This window comes from Tasmannia lanceolata, unplaced genomic scaffold, assembly GCF_043159265.1.
Source record: "Tasmannia lanceolata isolate RefF3 unplaced genomic scaffold, GAP_Taslan_0.1 ptg000008l, whole genome shotgun sequence".
Lineage (NCBI taxonomy): Eukaryota > Viridiplantae > Streptophyta > Magnoliopsida > Canellales > Winteraceae > Tasmannia > Tasmannia lanceolata.
This window is the reverse complement of record NW_027518685.1, coordinates 55,737,824-55,759,963: the sequence shown is the minus strand read 5'-3', so window position 1 is coordinate 55,759,963 and position 22,140 is coordinate 55,737,824. Positions and strand designations below refer to the sequence as shown.

Genomic DNA, 22,140 nt, shown 5'->3' with positions numbered 1-22,140 from the left:
CCTCTTCAAGTCTTCAATCTCCTTCTCCATCTTCTAGACACGGTCACACAATTCCATCCCCTGCCGGTAGTCCCTGGCGAAAAAAGACTGTTTCTTAGCAACATAAGAACAAGACGGCTTATCCTTGCGAAGCAAGGGAGAGAGGCTGAGAGGAAGAAAACCCGGAGGGGGCCCCAGAGGTCTTCCTCCGAGTCAGAATACAAGTCAGGGTCACTCGAAGACTCCTGAGAGAAGGGGACCCTACCCTTGACCTGCGAGGAAGAACCGGCAAAAGATTTGGGCATGTTGTCAAATAGGAGCAGAAAAAGGCTCGTGCAAAATAAGGCGGAAAGACCTTCCTTTATAAACCGAAGGAAAACCCTTGGGTCAGAAAGCGAAGCGACTCTCCCTATGCGTGTCCCCTTCCAATTGGATGGCCAACCAGCGCCGCCCGTATAAATGCACTACAACCCCTCGTGAAGGAACCACCGAACGAAGCAGCACGTCCCCTCGAATTCCAAGGCTCCCATAAATGCCCTCCCCACGATATTATTTGACCGGACAATAAACTTACTCCCTCGGTCCATTCAATGGACCAAATGAGTAGGGGGTATTATGATGGGACGTAAATACGGCGAGACCCTCGAATCTCACCACGTGTCGCCCATGTTGCAGAGGAACCTAATCATGATTAAGGAGGACATTAATACGCCGTAAAACCACGTGATCTTGCCACGTGTCACTTCTCCGCCTCCAAAAAACTTCATTATCACGATTATGGGCAAGATTACACAACAAAACCACGCGCGCCATCGAACCAGGGGGTAACCCAATCCAACGAAAGAAGGTTTTCTCTCTGAAATGATGAAAAGGTCCACGTGGCACTCCAAAAAGGGGATTTACATACAAGATCAAAGTATAAAAACACATGAAGTCCCAAAGGAACAGGAGGCCATTCGATCCCATCCTCTCCCCCCTCCAATCCTGCCAAAGGAAAGAAGCTATTCTAAAAAATGAGGCACCATCAAAGGAAGCTCTAGGTTTGTTACTAAGATTTTCTGACCCTAAGTAAGAGAGGGGAAAGAGGTGTTGGACGCCTTATTCCCTCCCCCCCCCCTTTTTTTCCTACGCACTGCCTCCGACCCGCCCACCCAGATATCAGAGAAAGAACCCGCATATTGTTCTTGGTAAACCTTATTATACCTTAGCCATTTCTTGTTGTTCATTATATTGTAGGTCCAGAATCTGACTTGGGTGTCGAAGTGGTCGTCCGGGACCCACCCCGGACCTCCCTGACCCCTCTGCTTGTGATTGCAGACCCCAGCGGAGGCTCTCTACCCACCGCGCGACCGCAGACCCGAATTCCGGCGCCATCAATTAGTGAGAAGGGGCAGAGGGGTTACATCTGCAGAGAGACCAACAGGATTTGGATTCACAAAAAATGCAGTTAGAGAGAGACCAACGGCAGATCAAAAGCGTTGGTGATTTATCCACCGCAAATGCATGTGAAAAGTATTAGAGGTATCTTGTATTTTAGTGAGTGTTTAGAGTACTAGCAGTGAGTGTTTCTCGGCTCTTCTAATGGCACCTCTCTCTCTCTCTCTCAAAGAGCACTAAAGTACTCATTTATGATCTTTGGTATTTAAATTTAGGGCAGTGATATTTTCCCCCCTCTGATGGCTATCCCCCCCCCCCCCCCCCCCGTTAACAGTTTGCGTTAACTTTTATGAAGGGGTGGAGAAGCAACCGTTAACTCCAAAAGCATAAAAGTTAACGAAAACTATTAAAGGGGGGGAAACTCATAAAAGTTAATGTAAACTGTTAAAGGGGGGGGGGGAATAGCCATCAGAGGGGGGAAAATATCACTCCCCTAAATCCAAACCCTTATGGTTATGGAATCAAATAGCCATGGTCTGCAAAGAAAAAGGGAAAACTATGTATAAAAAAAGGCGACGATGGGAAAAAACCCAACCGAGCCCAACAAACTACCTCGGGTAGGGTCGGGTTTAAGAATCCTGGGTTTTCCAAAAAAAAAAAAAAACGGACCCGACCCGACCCCACCGGAGATAGTTTATTGGGTAGGGTAGGGTTTTAGAAAACCCGACCTGATTGACCCGAGTTGCAACCGTACCCTATCTGTCTTTCTCTCTCCTCTGGGTTAGAGAGAGAGGAAGGAGAAAGACACATATTGGGTGGATTTAAGATATATGGAGTTCAATTTCTCACTCCCCTTAATATAAGTAGCATCTAGGCACTTATTGAAAATATATTTTAAAAAAGAGGAATGATAGATGCAATGGTCCAATTTATGTAAGGGCCAGAGGATGGCCCATCACTAGCCACATCATTTTTAAAGTCGGTTGAGAAACTGAATTCGGCAGCACTTAATGACGTGGATTTACTCAAGGGCCCTTCTTTAGCCCTTGCATAATGAGGACCCTTGCATCTATCATTCCTCTTTAAAAAATTAAACTTTTTATCTAAATCATGATTCTTGTTGACTAATTTGAATATATTTTTAAATTTAAACTTTCTAGCTAAATCATGATCCTCGTTGGCTAGTTAAAATATTATTTTATATATACAAATTAATGATTTACTTTATATAACTAATAACTTCTAGTTCTCAGTAATACTTAACTGAATTTAAATTACCCAACAAATGAACCTAACTACCAACATCTATAGTGAGACATGATTATCATCCTCTCTCATAGAGCATTGTAAGTGGTCATCAAAATATCACTTACCAACAATAATTTGCAATGTTTATTCCTTGGCCCCCTCTTTGGATTGCAAGAAAAATATTTCAGTTGGATTTTTTTTGGAAAAAGTTTTCTTTCCAAAATTTAAAGGACAATATGATTACGGTTAATTTAGAGAGATGTCATCATAAATTGAATAAGGTTGGTCCGGGTCAAAAATAAGTAGGATATTTTAGAAACATATTTCCTTTCCTAACTCTTCTAGAAAATTCCTTCAATCCAAATAGGGCCTAAATGCACATCCGCACAATAGAATGAAATCAATGAGCTTACTTTATGCCTATTTAATTCAAATAGTGAGAAATTTGGTTTGGTTCTAAGAAATGAGGAAAGCCTATTCTTTTAAAAATAACAAAGGGGTGCTATAAAATGAGGAATGCCTATTCCATAAAAAATGGGAGATGGTATTTTCACTCCCCCTGCACTACGCATTCCCACCCATTATAATGCTTTTTTGACGTCAAATCATGTTAAAAGGGGGAGCGGATGCGTAATGTAGGGGGACCAAAAAAATTGGGGCACTACATGTGCGACACTTGTGCAGGGAAGATAAGGAGCACCAAAATCATTGGGATGAATATGTTTCCATATAAAATGAATAAAAATAAGAAGTAATTTTTTTAGTGAATGGCTAGCAATTTCTTGGACAAGACCAGGACCAATCGGAATCTCTACCCGGCTAATATGGCATCAAAGGTGAGTATGTGTCACACACTTTGAGTGACCATGCCTCTAGTGATCTTTACACACTGTGCAAGACTTTATGCCAATGGGCGAGTTACGAGATTTCGGGCTTACTTTTAGCCAAGGTATTAAATTTCGGTTACTCACCAAAACCGAAATTTCAACCAAAATTTCAAAATTTCGGACGAAATCTATCGAAATCTCTTTACACTTATTTTATTTTATCTAGTACATAGTTTCGCCCAGAATTTCCTCGGCCAAAATTTCAGTAATTTCGGCTGAAATTTTGGGATAATATTAAATAATTATCAAGAATTCAGATTTTTGGGTGATATCCCTTAAATTTCGGACGGAATTTCGGGATAAGCGAAATTTTGACCGAAATTTCAAAATTTTGATCGAAATAAAGTAACATATTGATTTCTATGCATTTCGATTTCAGTTTGGACCGAAACCCTAAATTTCAGATTTCGGTGGAAATTTAAAACCTTGCTTTTAGTGAGCAAAGGACTATTTGAAATACCCCAAACCGTCCAAACATGGGGATGTTTGGGGGAGAGGGTATTTTAGTCCCAAATTAAAAAATATAATATATTAAATTAAGCAAGTTGGTTTCCTAGTCAGAATGGGTTAGGGTTTCCAAAAAGCCTGCTAAGTTAGGACTCTTAAAGCAAGAGCCTATAAATAAACACTTAGGCTACAGATTTTGGAACTCTAAACCCTTAGAGAGAAATTGTGTGGAGCTTTTGGGAGAGGAGATCAAGAAAAGCTTAGGAAATCAATCTTCCAAAAGGTATGTAAGTTATAATTATGATTTATTTTCTCCCTAAAGAGATTCAAATCTCTTAAGAATAAAGATAATAGTGTAATCATGGTGACTAAATCCATCCTTGCTTTCTTTGATTGAAGAACCATTGATTAGGGTTGGGGAAATTAGTTTTTTCTCCGAAGATCTTCGCACTCTATCACGTTAGATGCCCTAATCAAATGGGGGAGATTAATAAATAGGTTATTAAGATGTCTAGTATGTTTAAGGGAAGAAGAAAGATGGATTTTTGCGTAGAAATCCGGAAGGAATTGGTATTTTTCGATTTTGATCGGAAAAACCAGTTTTTCCAGTGGCTCGACTGGTTGGGCCAGTCGACTGGTGCGGAAAAACTGTGTTTTGGCCGAGAAATAGTAGTTGAGGGGTAGTCGACTGGAGCGCCAATACTGTTTTCTTGTTTAAAAACAGTAGTCAAGGGCCAGTCGACTGGTGGGCCGACTGCCAATGACTTAAAAAATTGTAAATTGATTTTGGGGGTTTCCCAATTTATTTTGAGGGCACGGATCTGCCCCGAGGGACTTAGATATTAATCCAAAGTGTTGATTAAGGGTTAATATGAACTGTAGAGGATACTACACAGTAATCGAAGGAGTTACTTCGTGGGAGACAAATTAGACGAGTACCACAGGTGAGTAGACTTGTTCTACCACAGTTATTCATTACATTGAATATGATTCTTATGCAAGGTTGTGCATGTTTGTGATTGTTATTGACTGTGTTGGTGTACACGAGAGTCAATAGTCATGGTATGGTATTGAATCCTGGTGCGGATCTGCCATAGGCACTTGGATGTCGGTTAGACTTGATAGTCAGGGTGTGGTATTGACTCTTGGTGCGGATCTACCATATGGTGTGGTATTGACTCCTGGTGCGGATCTACCATATGCACATACCATGGTGTGGTATTGACTCCTGGTGCGGGTCTACCGTACGCATGTGTATGCCAGTTTGGACTTGATAGTCATGATATGGTATTAACTACTGGTGCGGATTTACCATATGCACGTATGTGCCAGTTAGACTGGATAGTCACAGTTCTTGTAACAGAACATGTTGTTGTCCAAGTAAGGATGCACAGTTAATGTCCGTTGAGATAGAGTATTTTGCATGGTTATGCCAGTTATACATATTGATAGCTAGATTGCTATGCCAGTTACAGTTTTACCTATATTGCCAATTATTCTGTTTTATTTAATTGGTATTATGTTATTAAATGTAGACATGTTTATTTCACTTGAAATTAGCTCATTCCATGCATTCTGTGTTACAGGCGATGAACAGTAGGATGCATGATTTCGCGGGCTTGGGAGTGAGCAAGGGCGATGGATTAGGAGGATTATTATTTTCAGTATTTAAGATCGTGGCCTTAGTTGGAATGGACATCTAGTTATTTAATTTGGTTTATTGATGTAGTCCGTTGGACAAGATATTTTAGTTTCCGCACAGATAACTCTGATGATGAATTAATAATTAGTTTGCTTTAGTAACTTTATTTATTGCATAGTTCCAGTGTGAATGCCTTACATATTCGTGGTTTGATGAATATGTGGCGTTGTTATGTGCCTAGACCGGAAACTCGGTTTGGGGCGTGACACTATTTGCTAGTGAAATTCTCCTCGGGTGCTATATTGGCTTGGCTAAGAGACATTCCCAATTGGTGGTCTCATGGTGACGGGTTTATCAGTTAATGTATTTGTTTGAAAATTTAATAGAGAATTTATAGGGTCTAAGCCAGTATAGTCAAATATTTTTCAAAAACCTATTATACAGCCCACACCATAGGATAATCCAAACCGTCCATTTGATGGCCACAACGTAAATAGTTTGTACTCCAAAAACCATTTCCATAGGATGATCCCAACCATGGAATCCCATACAGATCAGAGGGCTAGGATCATCCTGTGGAAATGATTTTTTTGTGCACAACCTATTTATGTAGTGGCAAATCAAATGGATGGTTTGGATCATCATATGGTGTGGACGGTACAATGCTTTTCTAAAATTACTAGTGGCTTGATTTGCTAGGGACTATCTCAGAAGGCATTTTGTGCCTGGGCTGTTGCATCTGAGAGAATAAGACAAAAATATGAGCCAGTGTGGCATTGTGGCTGCTCTCACATGAAACCAAGGTTTTTAAATTTCGGTTTCAAAATGCGTTTCTGTCCTCACCGAAATCGAAATTTCAAAATTTGGACGAAATCCATCAAAATCAAATAACACAATATTTTATCCCATACAAAATTTCGTCGAAATTACTGAAATTTCAAGATAATATTAAATAAAGAATAAAAGTCAGATTTTCTGGTGATATCCCTTAAATTTTAGCCTGAAATTTTGGGGAAAACGAAATTCCGATCAAAAATTTGAAATTTCAATCGAAATTTGTAACGTTTCGATTTCACCCGATTTCGATTTTGGTCGAAATTTAAAACCTTGCATGAAACAGCCCAGGAGTGAAATTCCTTCTGAGATGGTCCCTAGCAAATCCCCTTAAACAAGGGTATTCACTTAACTTTTCCCCGCGGTGGGACCGAGCTTTTAAATAGGCGTATCATTCATATCTTTTAAAAATCTTTTTTATATGTGAGAGAGATTTTATGTGATCTGTGCGCGTGGTCCATTTCCTTTCAAAAAGTACGGTGAGGCCCACTTCATAGGATGCGAGGATGAGCAAACCGGTGACTTCATATTGTGTAAGCTAGGGGTGGCCAACCGGTTCGGTTCTCGGTCCTTGGTTACTTTTTTTTTGGTTCTCGGTTCCCGGTTCCATGAACCGTAAGAACCGAACCGAACCGTAGTACATAGTAGGACCGAACCGAACCGGACCGAACAAAATCGGTTCGGTCCGGTCCGGTTCTCCGGTTCTAATGGCTAATTACTAATTATTAATTATAATTTATAAAAACATTTAATTAAAGTTATAATATAAGTTACTTTCTTATTATAAGAATAGTATTAACTATTACTTATTAATATTATAAGTAATTTATATTAATAAGTATATGTATAATAGAAATATAAAAATATTATATATATATATATATATATATATATATATATATGAGGAAAATGTTGGTGAGCTTAGCTCACCAAACTTATGGTGAGCTTAAGCGCCCAATCACATTGGGGCCTACTTTGTTAGGATGATCCAAAGCATTCATTTGAAAGGCCCTTACATAGATGGGGTGTGTACCAAAAATCAGCTCCATAGGATCATCCTAACCCATCCATTTGTGGAGGTCAAAATGGACAGACATTATTTGTCCACAAATCTGCCCATTTTTGTCCTCCACAAATGGAGGGGTTAGGATGATCCTATGGAGCTGATTTTTGGTACACACCCTATCTATGATAGGGCCTTGCAAATGAATGGTTTGGATCACCATAGAAAATGTGGGACCCATGTGATTGGGGCGCTTAAGCTCACCATAAGTTTGGTGAGCTTAAGCTCACCAACACTTTCCTCTATATATATATATATATATATATATATATATATATATATATATATATATATATATATATATATATATATATATTTAAAGTTCGGTTCTTCAGTTCCAGAACCGAACCAAGAACATTAGACCCGGAACCGAACCGGACCCAAAGTATTTTTAAACAGTTCGGTTCTTCGGTTCCGGTTCGGTTCTTCGGGTTTGGTTCGGTTCTGGCCACCCCTAGTGTAAGCCCTTATAGTCCCTTATTTTTCAAAAGTACTGTAAGGACCCCACACTATAGGATGATCCAACCCGTCCATGTGGAAATGATTTTTGGATCACAACCGATTTACGTTGTGGCCCATCACATGGACGGTTTGGATCATCCTATAGTGTGGGATCCGTACAGTACTAAGGGACACCATATAAAAGTGGTTTGAAATTTTGACCAAAATTTCGGTCAACACCGACACCGAAACGACCGAAATCCGAAATATCCGAAACATACAAAATTTTGATCTTGAAATTTTGGTAATTTCAGTGAAATTTCATAAAAAGATATTAATTTTTTATTCCTTTACAAAATTTCAGCCGAAATTTCGGCCCAAAAAAACCATATTTACAGTATCTTTACCTAATTTCGGCAGAAATTTCGGTTTCGGACCGAAATATATGCCGAAACCGAAATTTCAAACTCGACCAAACCGTTCATTTGACTAGACTGTAGCTGCCCATCGATCATCTAAAAAGCATATCCAATTATCCATCATCATTTTGTAGTTCTATCGAAGGATTGGGGTATTTAAGTACTTTCACAATTTCGTGGGCAGGTCCGGTTTCATTATTTTGCTATAAATACTAGAAGTAAATAGTAGTCGCCAGAAACGTGTGTTCTCCCAAAGTCCCAAACAAAAGAAGAGCAGAAGAAGAAGAGCTTTTCTCATCTAATCATAATTCTGGTAACGATTTTCTTTCTTTTGATTCTTTAATTCTAGTTTTTCTCTGATTTCAATAATTATGATTTTTCGTATGGTTTGGTGTTTTTGATGAGCAGACATGGCGTCTGATCCCAAAATCCATTTGTTTGAGGAGGTTGCCAAGCACAACCAAACCAAAGATTGCTGGCTTTTTATTTCTGGGAAGGTATGTTCTCTATCTATATCTAAGTAATCCATGTGCTAATTTTTGTTTATTTTTAGTCAATATTCTTTGTTTCTTGATTTGGGAGGAATCATTTTTTACTCTTTTAAAGACTTGGAATGCGTTTGAGAAGTATTTTTATTTTATTTTGTTGAATTATTATGTTTTCATTGCTGATTACTGGGGTGTGATTCATTTTGTTGTTTTCTGCTATTTGGGGAAGGAAAATTTGCTTGGGTTTAGGCTGAGATTGATGTTGGATGGAGTCTGAGGATGTTAAAAGAAGTATAAAGATTGTGTTTTCTTCATGCTGATGCTTAATGCTTCTTAATCCAGTTCCTTTTTTTATGGTTTAGTAGAACATGGCTTTAATACACATGTTGATAAGTTAGGGATTGATTTCCAATCATGATTGATTACATGATACCCTAATAGGTGCTTATATAAGCACGTAAGAGATATACAAGGAAAGATAAAGGCCCTGTTCGGTTGGGATTATGGACCAACCGATTGCAATTGTTGCAACCTATTATAACAATCACCTATTATAAAAATAATCTATTATAGTGTAATTGTGTTCTGCTGCACCACTTAATAAGTGATTATTTACAAATTTGATAAAGACTGCCTTTGAATCCTGGCTCAATTCCAATTGGAATTAATGGTCGAAATGAGTACTCCTTGCTATCCAAACACAGAAAATGGAGTAATTCAGAACTAATTACAGATGGTAGAGTTGAAATGAGAATATGGAATCAGATTCAATAAAGATTCAGATCGTGAGTTTTTAACTCCAAGAATTTGTAAACAGATCTGGAAGCTTTTTCTGTAATTTTCTAACTTTATTTTCACAGACAATTCAAGGCATCCCTAAATCAAAACAACAGGATCAGAAATCTCTTACCAAATGCTTGCAAATTGTGGAGGATCTTGATGTCAAAACTCAGGAAAATTTCTTCAAGGAAAGAGCTGAACGAAGAAGACATCCATCTAGGGTTAGGTATTACTTTGATTTTCGCAAATGATTCAGAGAAACTAGAAGGTTCCTCCTAGATCTATCGAACCAGAGAGAGAGAGAGAGAGAGAGAGAGAGAGAGAGAGAGAGGGTTAGGTTTTTGCTTTTGATTTTTGCAAAAGATTCAGAGAAACTACAAAAGATTAAGAGAAACCAGAAGGTTATTCCTTGATCGATCGAACCAGAGAGAAAGAGCTAAGGTTAGGTTTTTGCGAGGAACGGGAGAGACTTTTTCACATAGGGGGTAATTTTGACGAGGTAACATTGCCATTTTAAAAATTTTGTATGGGCATAATTGGAAACAGAAGGCGGAATTTCTAAAATCTCCGCCTTGAAAGAGTGCGCAATCGGTTTCAATCGGATGACAATCACCAAATTTGGTGATTATGCGTCATAGTTATTTTCTGTAAAATTCAAATAATCGGTTGTTAATTTACAATCGATTAATATTCATACGAACCGAACACCATTTTGCGTAACCGATTGTAGAATCAGTTATAGCTGACAATCGGTTGTCAATAATCCCAAACGAACGGGGCCAAAGATAACAATAGAAAGCTAATTCAGTTTCTTTAATCTATCCTTCCAACCTAATCTACCACCTAATTAAATCAACGATTAGATTTGACAAGATCTCATATATTCTAACACAAGTCTCAGGCCCACCACACTTAGTGTGCATCCGAACTTGCCGGTGTAAAATGTAGCACTAGCCCAGGTTGATTGGTACTGTCTAAATTGTGTGCCCCACTATGGGGTGGCCATAGCCCAAAATTTGTGCTTTCTAATGATCCTAACTATCCGATCCCTGGATCTTTACCGGTTGAATGTGGAACATTGCTCACTTTTAAGCATACACTTCCAGCCACTGATTCGGACTGTTGGCTTTGTCTAACCAGTTTAGTAGGTTTTGCAAATGCACCATCCACGGCCCTTTGAGATTTGTGATCAATGATGCGTGTGTATGTGTACATGATTGGGATGGCAGAGAAATTACATTATCAGAACTAGAAATCCATAAATATTTTTTTTGAGAATTTGGGACGGGTTAAGATTTCATAAAAGAGGGTCGAAAGATTTAGCTTTCAATGCAAGTAAGTGGGCCCAATGATTTCTTTGTCCCAATAAAATGGTCAGAGGTTTGTGTGATTGAGTACATGATATAAGATTGGAAGTTACTTTTCATCCAGTGTTTCTCCTTTTTTGGCGACTGTTCACTCTTTTAGATATTCATGTAAAGTAGTTGTTCTCTTTTATTACCTAAATATGGGTTCAAGTGTTGAAAACAACATGCAATTTCTTTCCAATATTTGACAGCCCAATCTCCTAGTATGAGCAATTCTTTTACAAGAGTAACTAGCTAGAATAATGCAAAAAAACATGATTATTTTTTCGATACTAACTAGTAGAGTATTCCACTGCCATTTAGCTATAGTTTCCAACCACAGTCATCTCCATTTAAGCTTGGCCCATCAACTGCTGGTTAGAAAATAAAAGAAACTGTTACATTAGGCACTAACTAAAAGTGTCATTTCAAGCTTTCTTTTCTCTAGAAATTACAAGTAAATTGGACCAGAAAAGAATTATTTTAATCTGTATAGCCAAAAGTTTTTGAAGGTCTTTAATGATTTAATAGACGAAATTTATTCATTTAGACCAGAGAAAGGGTGGGTAAGGTGGCTTTGATCTGCCAATATCTAATATGCGATAGATAAGGTTACTACAACAAATGACATGATGGGGCAACATGGCTTAGAGTCTCAGAAAGTCAAAGAAAGTTAGAAAAAAGGCCTATTGTAGTATAATCATGGTCTAACTTTATTGGTCTCTACATTGGTTTGGGAATTTATGTCTTTTAGCATTTTAATTTGAAAACATTACTCTGCTTTCCCCTTATTAAATTTTAAAGCCCAAGATCCGATTTTTTTTTTCGTTTGGCGTGGCATATTCCATTTTACCCTATCTTTTTTCCAACTTAACTCAACTTGTTTGTCTTTGTGCATACCTTATTGTTATACAGCAGAGTTACTACTCTACTTCTTTCCTTCAATTACATTCTAAATCCAATAAAGTATTTACATGTTGCCAATTGCTAACTTCGGCCCTAAACTCCTTGGTGTGATGTCGATGCTGTCTCCACTCTTATATTTGACATGTTAAGGGCCCATTCGGATGCCCCCTTGGATTCTATTTTGATTTGGGTTGTATATATGAAATCAGCGGATCCATTGATTTGGAATTTGGGTTGTTTGGATCACCGTGTGAGGGAATGGGTGTTTCGATCAAAATGAGGGGTTGGCCTTTTCACTCTCTTCTTTTGTATTTGTCCTTAACGGGCAATGACGATGAACCAGCGACAATGAACTAGCAGCAACGACAAGATCTGGGACGACGGTGGACATGGTTTGGCTGATGTTGTTCGAACTAGTGGCAATAGTGACGGTCGAACCAGGGAAGGACGACGGCAAACCAACAATGATGTCGGTGATTATGAACCAGTGGCGATGATGGTGGAGAGGAACCAAATGCGACAAAGTGATCTTGGACGACAGCGTTGGATGTGGTGACAGACAAGGGTTGGGCGACATCATTCAAACCAAATCCAATGCTGGTGATTTCAAATAACGTCTATCCTAGAGGATTTCAAATCCTTGGAATTAGCCTAAAGAAACATAATTGAAATCCCTTGGATTTTACCAAATCCAATTCTACCCTTTCTGCACCCAAAATGGAATATTTGGATTTGGGGGCCCAAATCCAAATCTTCCTCCAGTCGCCCTCGTCCTAATGGGCCTTAAAAGTTTCTGAAATCCACCTGCATAAAGAGATTGTTGTTCTTCTCCATTCATATTTATTTTCATGTTTTTCCTCCATCTTCATACTTTTATAGTTTTATATCTCCATAATGAACATCTAATAAAATCAGATATGAAGATGATGTGAAGCTGAGGAGAGAAAATAAAAGAAAATAACCACCAATAGGGGGAGAATGATTTTACTTAATTCGACAATGAGATCACATTGGTATTTATACATTGATAGTTGAAATGACCAAAATACTGCTACTTGGTAATTTCCGACATTCCCTTTCAAGCCAAAATGTTCCTTTGATTATTTTATACTTGCTGATCATGATATGATGTTGGTATGAATTGAGCCATTTCATAAATACACTCACAAGCTAGTTTTACTAATTACATTCAAAGGAAGCACTTCACCATTCTGAAATTTCTCTCGAACAAAGTGATAGTCAATCTCAAATGTGTTTGGTTTTATCATGAAACACTGAATTCTAAGACATTTTGATTTTACTCTAAATGTCATAGAGAAGAGGAAGCACATTGGATTTCAAATGCAGTTCTTATAGGAGCTGTCATATTCTAAGTTCAGTTGTACTTGACGTCAGGATCATTGGCCTAGTATACATTAGGGTACCTTTGAACGTGAATATCTCCTCTCCCTTTGTCCGGCATAGTGAAGGTGATAGTTATGAATACTGTTTCATTCAGCATTCATTTCGCTAGTGGGAGAGGACGTACCGATGTTTCATCTGTTTTGGAAAAAGGTGTTATGATTCGTTGAAGATTTTTTTAAATAGTTAAAAATTTGAAAAATTCAAAAAATAAAAAATATTTAAAATAGCCATTGTATCGACCAAATTTAGCCAAAAGATACATTTTACTGTTTAACATCTACCTCTAAACATCTATCATAGGCATATGTAATTGGCTTTTGATGGGCACAAATATTTTTTTTGAAAATGGGCGCAATTAATATGAAAATTAGTGCAATACATCAATGAAATTAACCATTTATTATACCAAATGCTAATTCTTGTAGATATCTTGTATTTTGTCATTTATTCACCACTCTAGTGGACTAATGTGTGCGGCACTGACGGTCACCTCACTACGGTGCAAGGAGCACGCCTCTACTGGGGTCTCAGGTTGTTTTTTGAGGTAGCGCTCGGAAAGGAAAATTTATTTTGGGATTGCTTCTCTAGGATTATTTTGAGATTTCTTGATATAGTGGAAGAGTTTTGGAGAGGTGACGAAAATAGGGTGTTTTCTGTGTTTTTAACCTTCCCATTCATTCGCAATAAACAACCGGATCAGTGACCTTGACCCCTTCTTTAGCGTTAGGCTTTCTGTTGAAGACTGCAGGAGTGCTGATCTGTTTATAATTCATCATGCTAAACTGGTTGAGAAGATTATGCATACACTTTCTTTGAGATAATGTCATACCCAAGAGGCGTAAGGCGAGGCATTCTACCCTCTTGAGGCATGAGGCCTAAGCCTCATGATTTTTTTAAAATTTAAAATGATTATAAAATATTTAAAAATTTAAAAAAATACTAAAAATTTACTACAGAGTCTAGAAAGGATGTTACTTTTTCAACCCATTATTATCATCCATATTTTAAGTTTTTTCCGAAATCCGAAATTTCGGACCGAAATTTCAGATTTCAGTTGAGACCGAAACCGAAATGTTTTGAAATCCGAAATTTCGGACTCACTAAATTTCTGAAATTTCAGCCTGAGAAATTAATTTTTTTTAAATATAGAATTATTCCAAAATTTAGTAAATAATAAAATAATAATATTTTTTGTTTTACCAGATTTCGGCCGAAATTTGGGGGTTCGGCCGAAACCGAACCGAAATTTAAATCCATGACACTAACAAAATAAAGTATGAGCTCCATTATACAACTATCATTGCCAAGTTACCAACTAAACAATACAAAGTAGAGGGATTGACAAGTAATTTATATCACCATTCAAAAAAATAAGTAATTTATATTGCATTTACAATTTCCCGCATCAAAAATACAAATACACGGTCATAAGTCACAATGTAGAAACAAAAGACTCACATTTATAAAAAAAGACTCAGACTCATCGACAATCTACATCTTCGTCCTCAGTGCTTCATCAGCATAAGGGATACCCTCGTCATGTTGACCCCTCATCGTCACACTCATCTATTTTCACATGACGAGGATGTGATACACCTTCAGCTTTATTTTCATTAATATGCCAAATAGTTACTTATTATAAATTACAAGTCAATTTTATATTCTAAAAACCAAGAAAGTATACTCACATTAAGGAGCGATCTTTCTCCTCTTAGGCACCCTAGCATAAGAAATCGATCTAGAACTACTCCCAACCAATCGTGATGGTGGTACAAGTGGCACATCCAGCTGAACTGATGGGAATAGTTTGAATACATCAAACCAAGGTTGCCAGAGCAGGAATCGAAAGTGGGAATCGAAAGCGGGAATCGAAGGCTCCCAGGGAAGAATCCTGCTTAAAGTTGCCAGAGTGGGAATCAAAAGCGGGAATCGAAATGGGAATCAAAGCGGGAATCGAAGGCTCCCAGGGAAGAATCCTGCTTCCTTGCATCAAACATCATGCCACTATGAAGATGGCCTTCTTTCTCAACAATTCACTTGCCCTGTTTGGTTGCTCAAACGCGCGGCATTCATTGGAATTTCAAATACCAATGAACTTCCAATAAATGCCGATTGCATGTTTGGTTGCCAATGTGGCACTAATGTTCCCTCTCATCTTCTAACGAAATTTTACCAAAATTGTCTTTTTTGGGTAGAGAAGTGGAAAAGGTCTCGTCTTATTCTCTGTCTCTTCCCTATCTCTCTCTCTACCAAACTCTATATTGGTAATGACACCCCTACTTTTCCACTACTCTCCAAGTAACCAAACACTACTTACCACTCTTCCACTATTCTCCGAGTGGAAATTCTAGACATCTTCCATGCTTGTCTACTCCCTTTTGACTTCTTATTCCACTACTTTCCAAGCCACCCCCGAGCAACCAAACATGGCCTTGTTGTGGGAATCTACAAGATCGGATCAATATTATGCCTCATCCTCATGCTTCTCTCACACATCTTTATATTGTAAATAACTTAGAGGAGATCATTTAACCTTTTCTTTTCCTAGTCCATTCCTCTTTTTTGTATGGACCTCTAATCAAAACCGTTTTAAAATAAAAAATATTATTCAGAAATCAAAAGTTCACATGAATGACAAGTCGACTACTAAAATAATAAACTTATTAACGTGCTGTATCAAATATATTTTAGTTCCTCTCACAGCATGAAGCATTGCATGTAATCTTAGGACCCACACAACAAAGGATGCTAACTCTAGTGTCTTAGATCCAAAACGGATCCACTATGATGTTAGTTGATAAATAATGAAGGCAATCAAGACAAGACAACAAATTAAGTGAGTAAAATCTAAAAACAAATAAGTACCTGGAGAGTACTTTGTCTCAATGGCCATGTAGGTGCCAAACTCTCCCTGGGCCCATCACATAGACCTAGTTTGATATCTGCATTACTACGCTATGCTGAGTCCTTGCCAAATCTATGAATGCATTAGGCATAGTGAATGTCGATGCTGTATGTTCTATTTTTGAATCAATCTTTATAGAAGTTGGTCAAGAGAATATCATGTAGTTTATAACTGTCAATGAGCCCAGTTACAGAGCTACCGGAAAGAAGTTGGAGATTAAGTATGCAATTTTCTACTTAGACACTATGCTCGACTCACTGTGTACATCTTATGCTAGAAAACATGGCCAAGTTTGAAGAGTTACCAATTATTGGAAGTACGATAAACAAAGCTCGTCAATAACCCACTCTGTATGAAACCATGTAAGGTTGTTGCACTTGATGAGGAATTAGTTTACAAAAGGGAGGGATTTGTGTCGTCCTCTTCGGGCGTTGGGCGAGGTTCACAATAAATTTCTTGAGCGTACAGTCTTATGTGTACTGTGTACATACGGTGTACAGTATAGTTGTGCAACAAATTGTTGTAGGGACTCTATTTTTAATTCAAAAACGATGATCCAAATAGTCAAATAGATGATCCAAATAGGTACTCTTAAGCCCCAGCTTTTTTTGCTTGGATTTCCCTATACATTGGCAGAACTAACAGCTTGAGGTTGATAAATGAACGTAGAAATGACTAGGGTTCTTGGGTTGGGCATGCCTAATATGTTTACCACGTTGAGCAACCTCAAATCGCTCATGGTGTCTCTCTCAACAAATACTGTTACATTTATCATCTTTTATATCTTACAGTTTAACTATTACTAATTTATAGTTCTTGAATTACAATGTCAGGTGTATGATGTAACCCCATTTATGGATGAGCATCCTGGAGGCGATGAGGTTTTGCTAGCAGCAACTGGTAGAGAATTTAATCTTAGATTACTAAAAATCATTTTGTTTCCATTCTTTTTACATCATTTTTGCTTCACCCCTAAGGTTCATTCCTTATTTGGAAAGAAATAAGGCATGACGCCAAACAACAGAAAGCTTGATCTGGGTTTCCATAATCTTTACTAAAGCCATCATTTGAGCAATTGAGTCCATGCAACATAATTTGAGCTATCCACTATTCATCTGATATTTTGCAGGTAAAGATGCAACAAATGACTTTGAAGATATTGGCCATAGCACTTCTGCAAGAGAAATGATGGCAGATTACTATATTGGGGAAATTGATGCTTCAACTATTCCCGCCAAACGTAACTACATTCCTCCCCAAACAGTGTCTCACAAGTCCGACAAACCTAACGATTTTGTTATAAAGATTTTGCAGTTCCTTGTGCCCCTCCTGATTTTGGGTCTAGCCTTTGCTGTTCGACACTGGACCAAAACCGACTAGATGAAGCTATGGAAACAATCTATTTTTCTTTCCTATCTAAACGAGCTCATCACAGTTTTCTTTAAACACTAGATTGGATAGTTTGAAAAAGATCCTGTGCCAAAACTGTTTCCTCAAATCAAGTGTCCATGAATCTTCAATATTTCAGAACTTACATTGTTGTTGTTGTGTCTGCTGAGTAGAACTTTAGTTAAAGTTTTTCGTCTTTTGAAGTACATTACGTTTCAGGGTTTCTTGTTTCAATGAAGATACATTTGTAATATCTGGATGGAAAACAATCATTTGGGCAGCTTATGGTATGATAGCAGCTATGAAACTGTTAAAAAAATTAGTCATTTGCATCTAGCTAAAGTACTCTTCATTTTTAACTGGCAACATGGAGATGCAGGTGGTACAGAAATTGCTTTTACGCACGATGCTATGCGATGTTGCTAGCAAAAAAGTCCACAAATCTATTCAGTTGAACTTAGCATTGTATTGCAAAGCCATGTCCTCCACGTTTATACTTGGAAAATGCTAAAAAGATTTAACATTGATAGGATTCTTTCCAGACCATCCCCTTCCAGGCCAGGATGTAGGGGTTCAACTCGGGTCAATTATTGGGAATTCGGGTTGAGCTTCTAATATTGACAATGCTACTTATTTGGTAGTCTTGTCCTTGCACACCTCAATAGAATGGAGGTCGATTTAAATAATAGCCATATTGTGGAAGGGCAGGTCATAAATCGACCCCGTCTCTGTCTAAGCACTGCCCTATACGGGGGTAGATTTAAGATATATGGGGTCGATTTATCACTGCCCATTGTGGAAATGTCATATTTCATCAAGCCAATACGTTTGTAGGTGAGATAATTCTCTTCAATATTGCTGCCAGTCTTTACATGGTGCCCGGGCGTGAAGTCCTGATCAAACAGCAGCTGTGGTCGGACCAAACATCCGGTGGTACTTTTGTTGAACCACCCACACAGGACTTCACGGGCAGGCACCATATAATCTGAACCACCCACACAGGACTTTTGTTGAACCACCCACACAGGACTTCACGGGCATTGCTGAATCTCTTTTCTGGAGACGATTGAGTTTCCCGCCTTTGTATTAGCATGCTACGATTTTCCCATTTGATCTGTGATCTACTAGACATCTTTTAGGGTTTTCCAAACGAAAGCCAAAGTGTCGTACTTGCAGGCTTAGGCCATGTTTAGCAACTGTGATATCTTTTAAAGGAATATAAGCTCATGAGTGTTGATGGACGGGTAGGGAGTGTTCTAAATTATAATGGCACTGAACGGTGTAGATAATAGCATTGACAATATTGATGAATGCTAACTTGAAGGGTGCCCTTTCAAAAGCCAGACCACAAGGGTGCCCCATTGGATCCACATCACCCACGCAACCGCAATTATAATTGCACTGAAAAATACAAAAAAAGAATGATAACAAATGAGATTGTGTAACTTGGATCCAATGGGGCACCCTTGCAAAATGGCACACTTCAGTTAGCATTCGCTTTTTACTTGGGACGCCCCCCTCTAGTTTATTTATGACAAATAAATATTTCATTTCCCAAATGAATGATTTTTCAGAAAGCTCAGGAAAGCTAAGGAATTAAAATTAGGAAAAATTAACTCAAATTCTAGGATACTTGAATAACTGGGATTCTTACGGAATTCGACTATCATAAATTCGACTGTTCACGAGTCAAAATTTCAGTCCAATAATCAGTTTTGGATTCACAGTCCATCCCTAAATTCTAGAGAGAGAGAGAGAGGGTGTTATCATTACCCTAACAACAGATGGAGATGAACACCAAGGTTCTCACAAGTTTGGATTCCGTTGTCTTTGGGTGTCGTAAGCTTAATTTTGATAGATCTAGTCTTGGGAATCCTAGTCGATCAGGTATTGGTTGCGTGTTGAGGAACGAGAGAGGTGAGGTGATTTGAGCCTTTGCAGGCCCCAATGGTATTGCCGATGCTACTGCTATGGAGGCGGATTCATCAAGGATTCAAGATGTTGGACAAAAACGCATTAGACTTTGTGGGGGTGAAGGGAGACTCTCTTGACGTCATCCGATGGTTTAAGGGTCCCCACAAGCATCCTTGGAGGTTTGATAGTTTTCCTTTGATGAGATAAATGACATAAAGGGATCCGCTTCCATGGTCTTCGTGCATGTCATAGGTCCACTAATGAGGTGGCCGTCTTGCTAGGGAGGGAGTTTCTAAACAAGCTCTGATGTTATTTGATTTTATTTTATTTTTAAAAAAAATTGACAATTGTATTCATACCATGAGAATTACATTGGGGACCAAGAGTCCCAACTTGCAATTACATAGCATGAGAGGCCAGGGTGTACCCTAGACCATAAGGACTAGGGGTGCAACTCGGGTCGGGTTCAACCCAAATTTGGGTTGGCTCGGATTAAGCTTTTCGCAAATCGGGTTGGGTTAGGGTTGGAAAAAATCAATCTGAATTGAAAATTGGGTTGGGTCGGGTTGGGGTGTCGGGCAACCCGACCCGACCCGACCCGACCGAACCCAAATTGGAAATTTCAAATTCCCATTTAGTAGTGATGTTAATTCCAACATATACATATCATCCTAGTTTATATTAATATTACTGTATTCCATCTGAAGAAGTTCTGTATGTGTTTTTCTTTTTCAATATTGAAATAGTCTCCATAGTCCAAAATGGACGGTTTGGATAATCCTATGGTGCGGGCCATACCTTACTTTAATAAAGTGACGAGTGTAATCATCAAAATATAGTAGTGCGGATAACATTTCCCTTTGTTAATTGTTAGTCTGTGTTTGTTTTGGATTTTGAGAACTGATTGTGAGTCAAAAACTGATTATTGGCGACTCACTATTGGTTCTCAAAATCCAAAACAACCTGGCTTGAGTTGAGGTGGTCAACTGTTGGTACCATATCAAATCGGGTCAACCCGACCCAACCCAACCCGAATTGGAAATCGGGTTGGGTCGGGTTGGCCTCAACCCGACCCAACCCGACCCGAGTTGCACCCCTAATAAGGACAAACAAAAGAAAAGTATCCACAGGGCCACTATTAGCTATAGTTGCTATAGATTGACATTTTCTTTATACATTACAATAATCCTCCATCCCAAAAAGCTCCATCAGCACCATGATCCAAGAAATCATGTGAGTCATCTAGAGATGCTTCCACTGCTATAGATCTATAATGACACCTATCCACCCCCTACTGAATCCAACAGACAATGGCCATTTCTAAACCTTTGGGCTTCCCATGGAGATCTTGAGTACAACTATAAAAACCAAACCTGCCTCAATGCTTCATTCCACAGGTTACAACTTTTCAGACTCCAACTAAACCAGATATAAATCACTATCCATCCCACCATTTTTATACCAAGTGTACCAACACCCTAGACTGCACCATACAACGGAAAAAGGATATAAGTGACCCGAGATAAGTCAGGCATCTTCATCTTGTCATTTGTACACCTTACTATTTTACAAACTCAGACATAATAGAAAAATATCTAGGGAAAAGTTCCCAAAGCAACGAGGAATAAAGTTCCTCAAGCACACCCGGATATAGCTTTATCATTCTCCTAATTGCATACCATGCTGAGTCTAACCGTCAGAACCCCACACTCTAAAAATCCATTAGCAGAAAGAAGTAAAGAACCAAGGAGTACCCTCGACTATCCACTACAACCATAGGGATTGCAATCTAACAGTGCCCAGCATCCAAAGTAGTCTCCCGATCTCTGAACTGACTCCTATTACCCCAAAAAATTTATGTACCCCACTACATAACGAAGAAAAGAACTAACCCACTAAAGCAACTAAGAGAGAAAACAAAAACAAACTTAGACCCAAACTCTGAAAAAAAAAACCTAAGAGAAGTCTATTTACACCATAGAGATCTACCCTCTAATTATCAGGAGGCGTGGCCACTCGCACAACCTTTTCCTTTTCCTTCTCTTTCTTCCTTTTTTTCATTTAAATCTTTTTCCACCATTGCCACAAACATGTTCTTTGTTGCCCCAACGTCGTCCTCGTACCCTATCCGAAACACATTACCTATTGACATCATTTCATTAATCTCTTTAGAAATATACCCTCTTTCCACAGCTGCCCCTGAACTTTCTTCCACAGCTTTGCGTTTACCTTTGATTTCTTCTACCTTATCCAAACGCTCTTGAACCAACAAGCTAACTTCTAGGTTCAGCAAATCTCGAGAAATCTTGGATTCCTCATCCGGACTCACTTCCAACAATTCTAACCACTTTATCTCAGCCGCCTTCTCCTCTTCCCAATGTTGACGCTGATCCCGCCTTTTCTCATCCAAAGCATCCTTGAAGTGAGGAAGCTTATAGAGAGGAATAAATACTTCATTGACAGTTTTTTCCCAGTTAGCCTAAAAAACTCCTCTGCATTATCCTTTGCATCCTTTTAAATTGTTTCCGTTGTTTCCTCTGCATTGAGATTTCTCTCAGCATAGGAAACTCCTCTGAAGCCATTTGCTCATCGTATTACAACTCCTTCAGCAGCTCCAGATCCCTTGCTCTGATCGAAAAGTCCCGATCTCCATTCCTTTTCCTATTTGAAC

The 22,140-nt window shown here is 38.6% G+C and overlaps 1 protein-coding gene across 1 annotated transcript; it reads left to right on the top strand.

Moving 5' to 3' along the window:
* Positions 1 to 8,530: 8,530 nt before the first annotated feature.
* LOC143885368 (cytochrome b5-like) lies at positions 8,531 to 17,891 on the top strand. The gene is made up of 4 exons (XM_077389512.1): positions 8,531 to 8,650; positions 8,746 to 8,834; positions 17,000 to 17,066; positions 17,296 to 17,891. The coding sequence occupies exons 2-4, from the start codon at positions 8,748 to 8,750 to the stop codon at positions 17,544 to 17,546; spliced, it is 405 nt and encodes a 134-aa protein (XP_077245627.1). The 5' UTR covers positions 8,531 to 8,650; positions 8,746 to 8,747; the 3' UTR covers positions 17,547 to 17,891.
* The last annotated feature ends 4,249 nt before the right edge of the window (positions 17,892 to 22,140 follow it).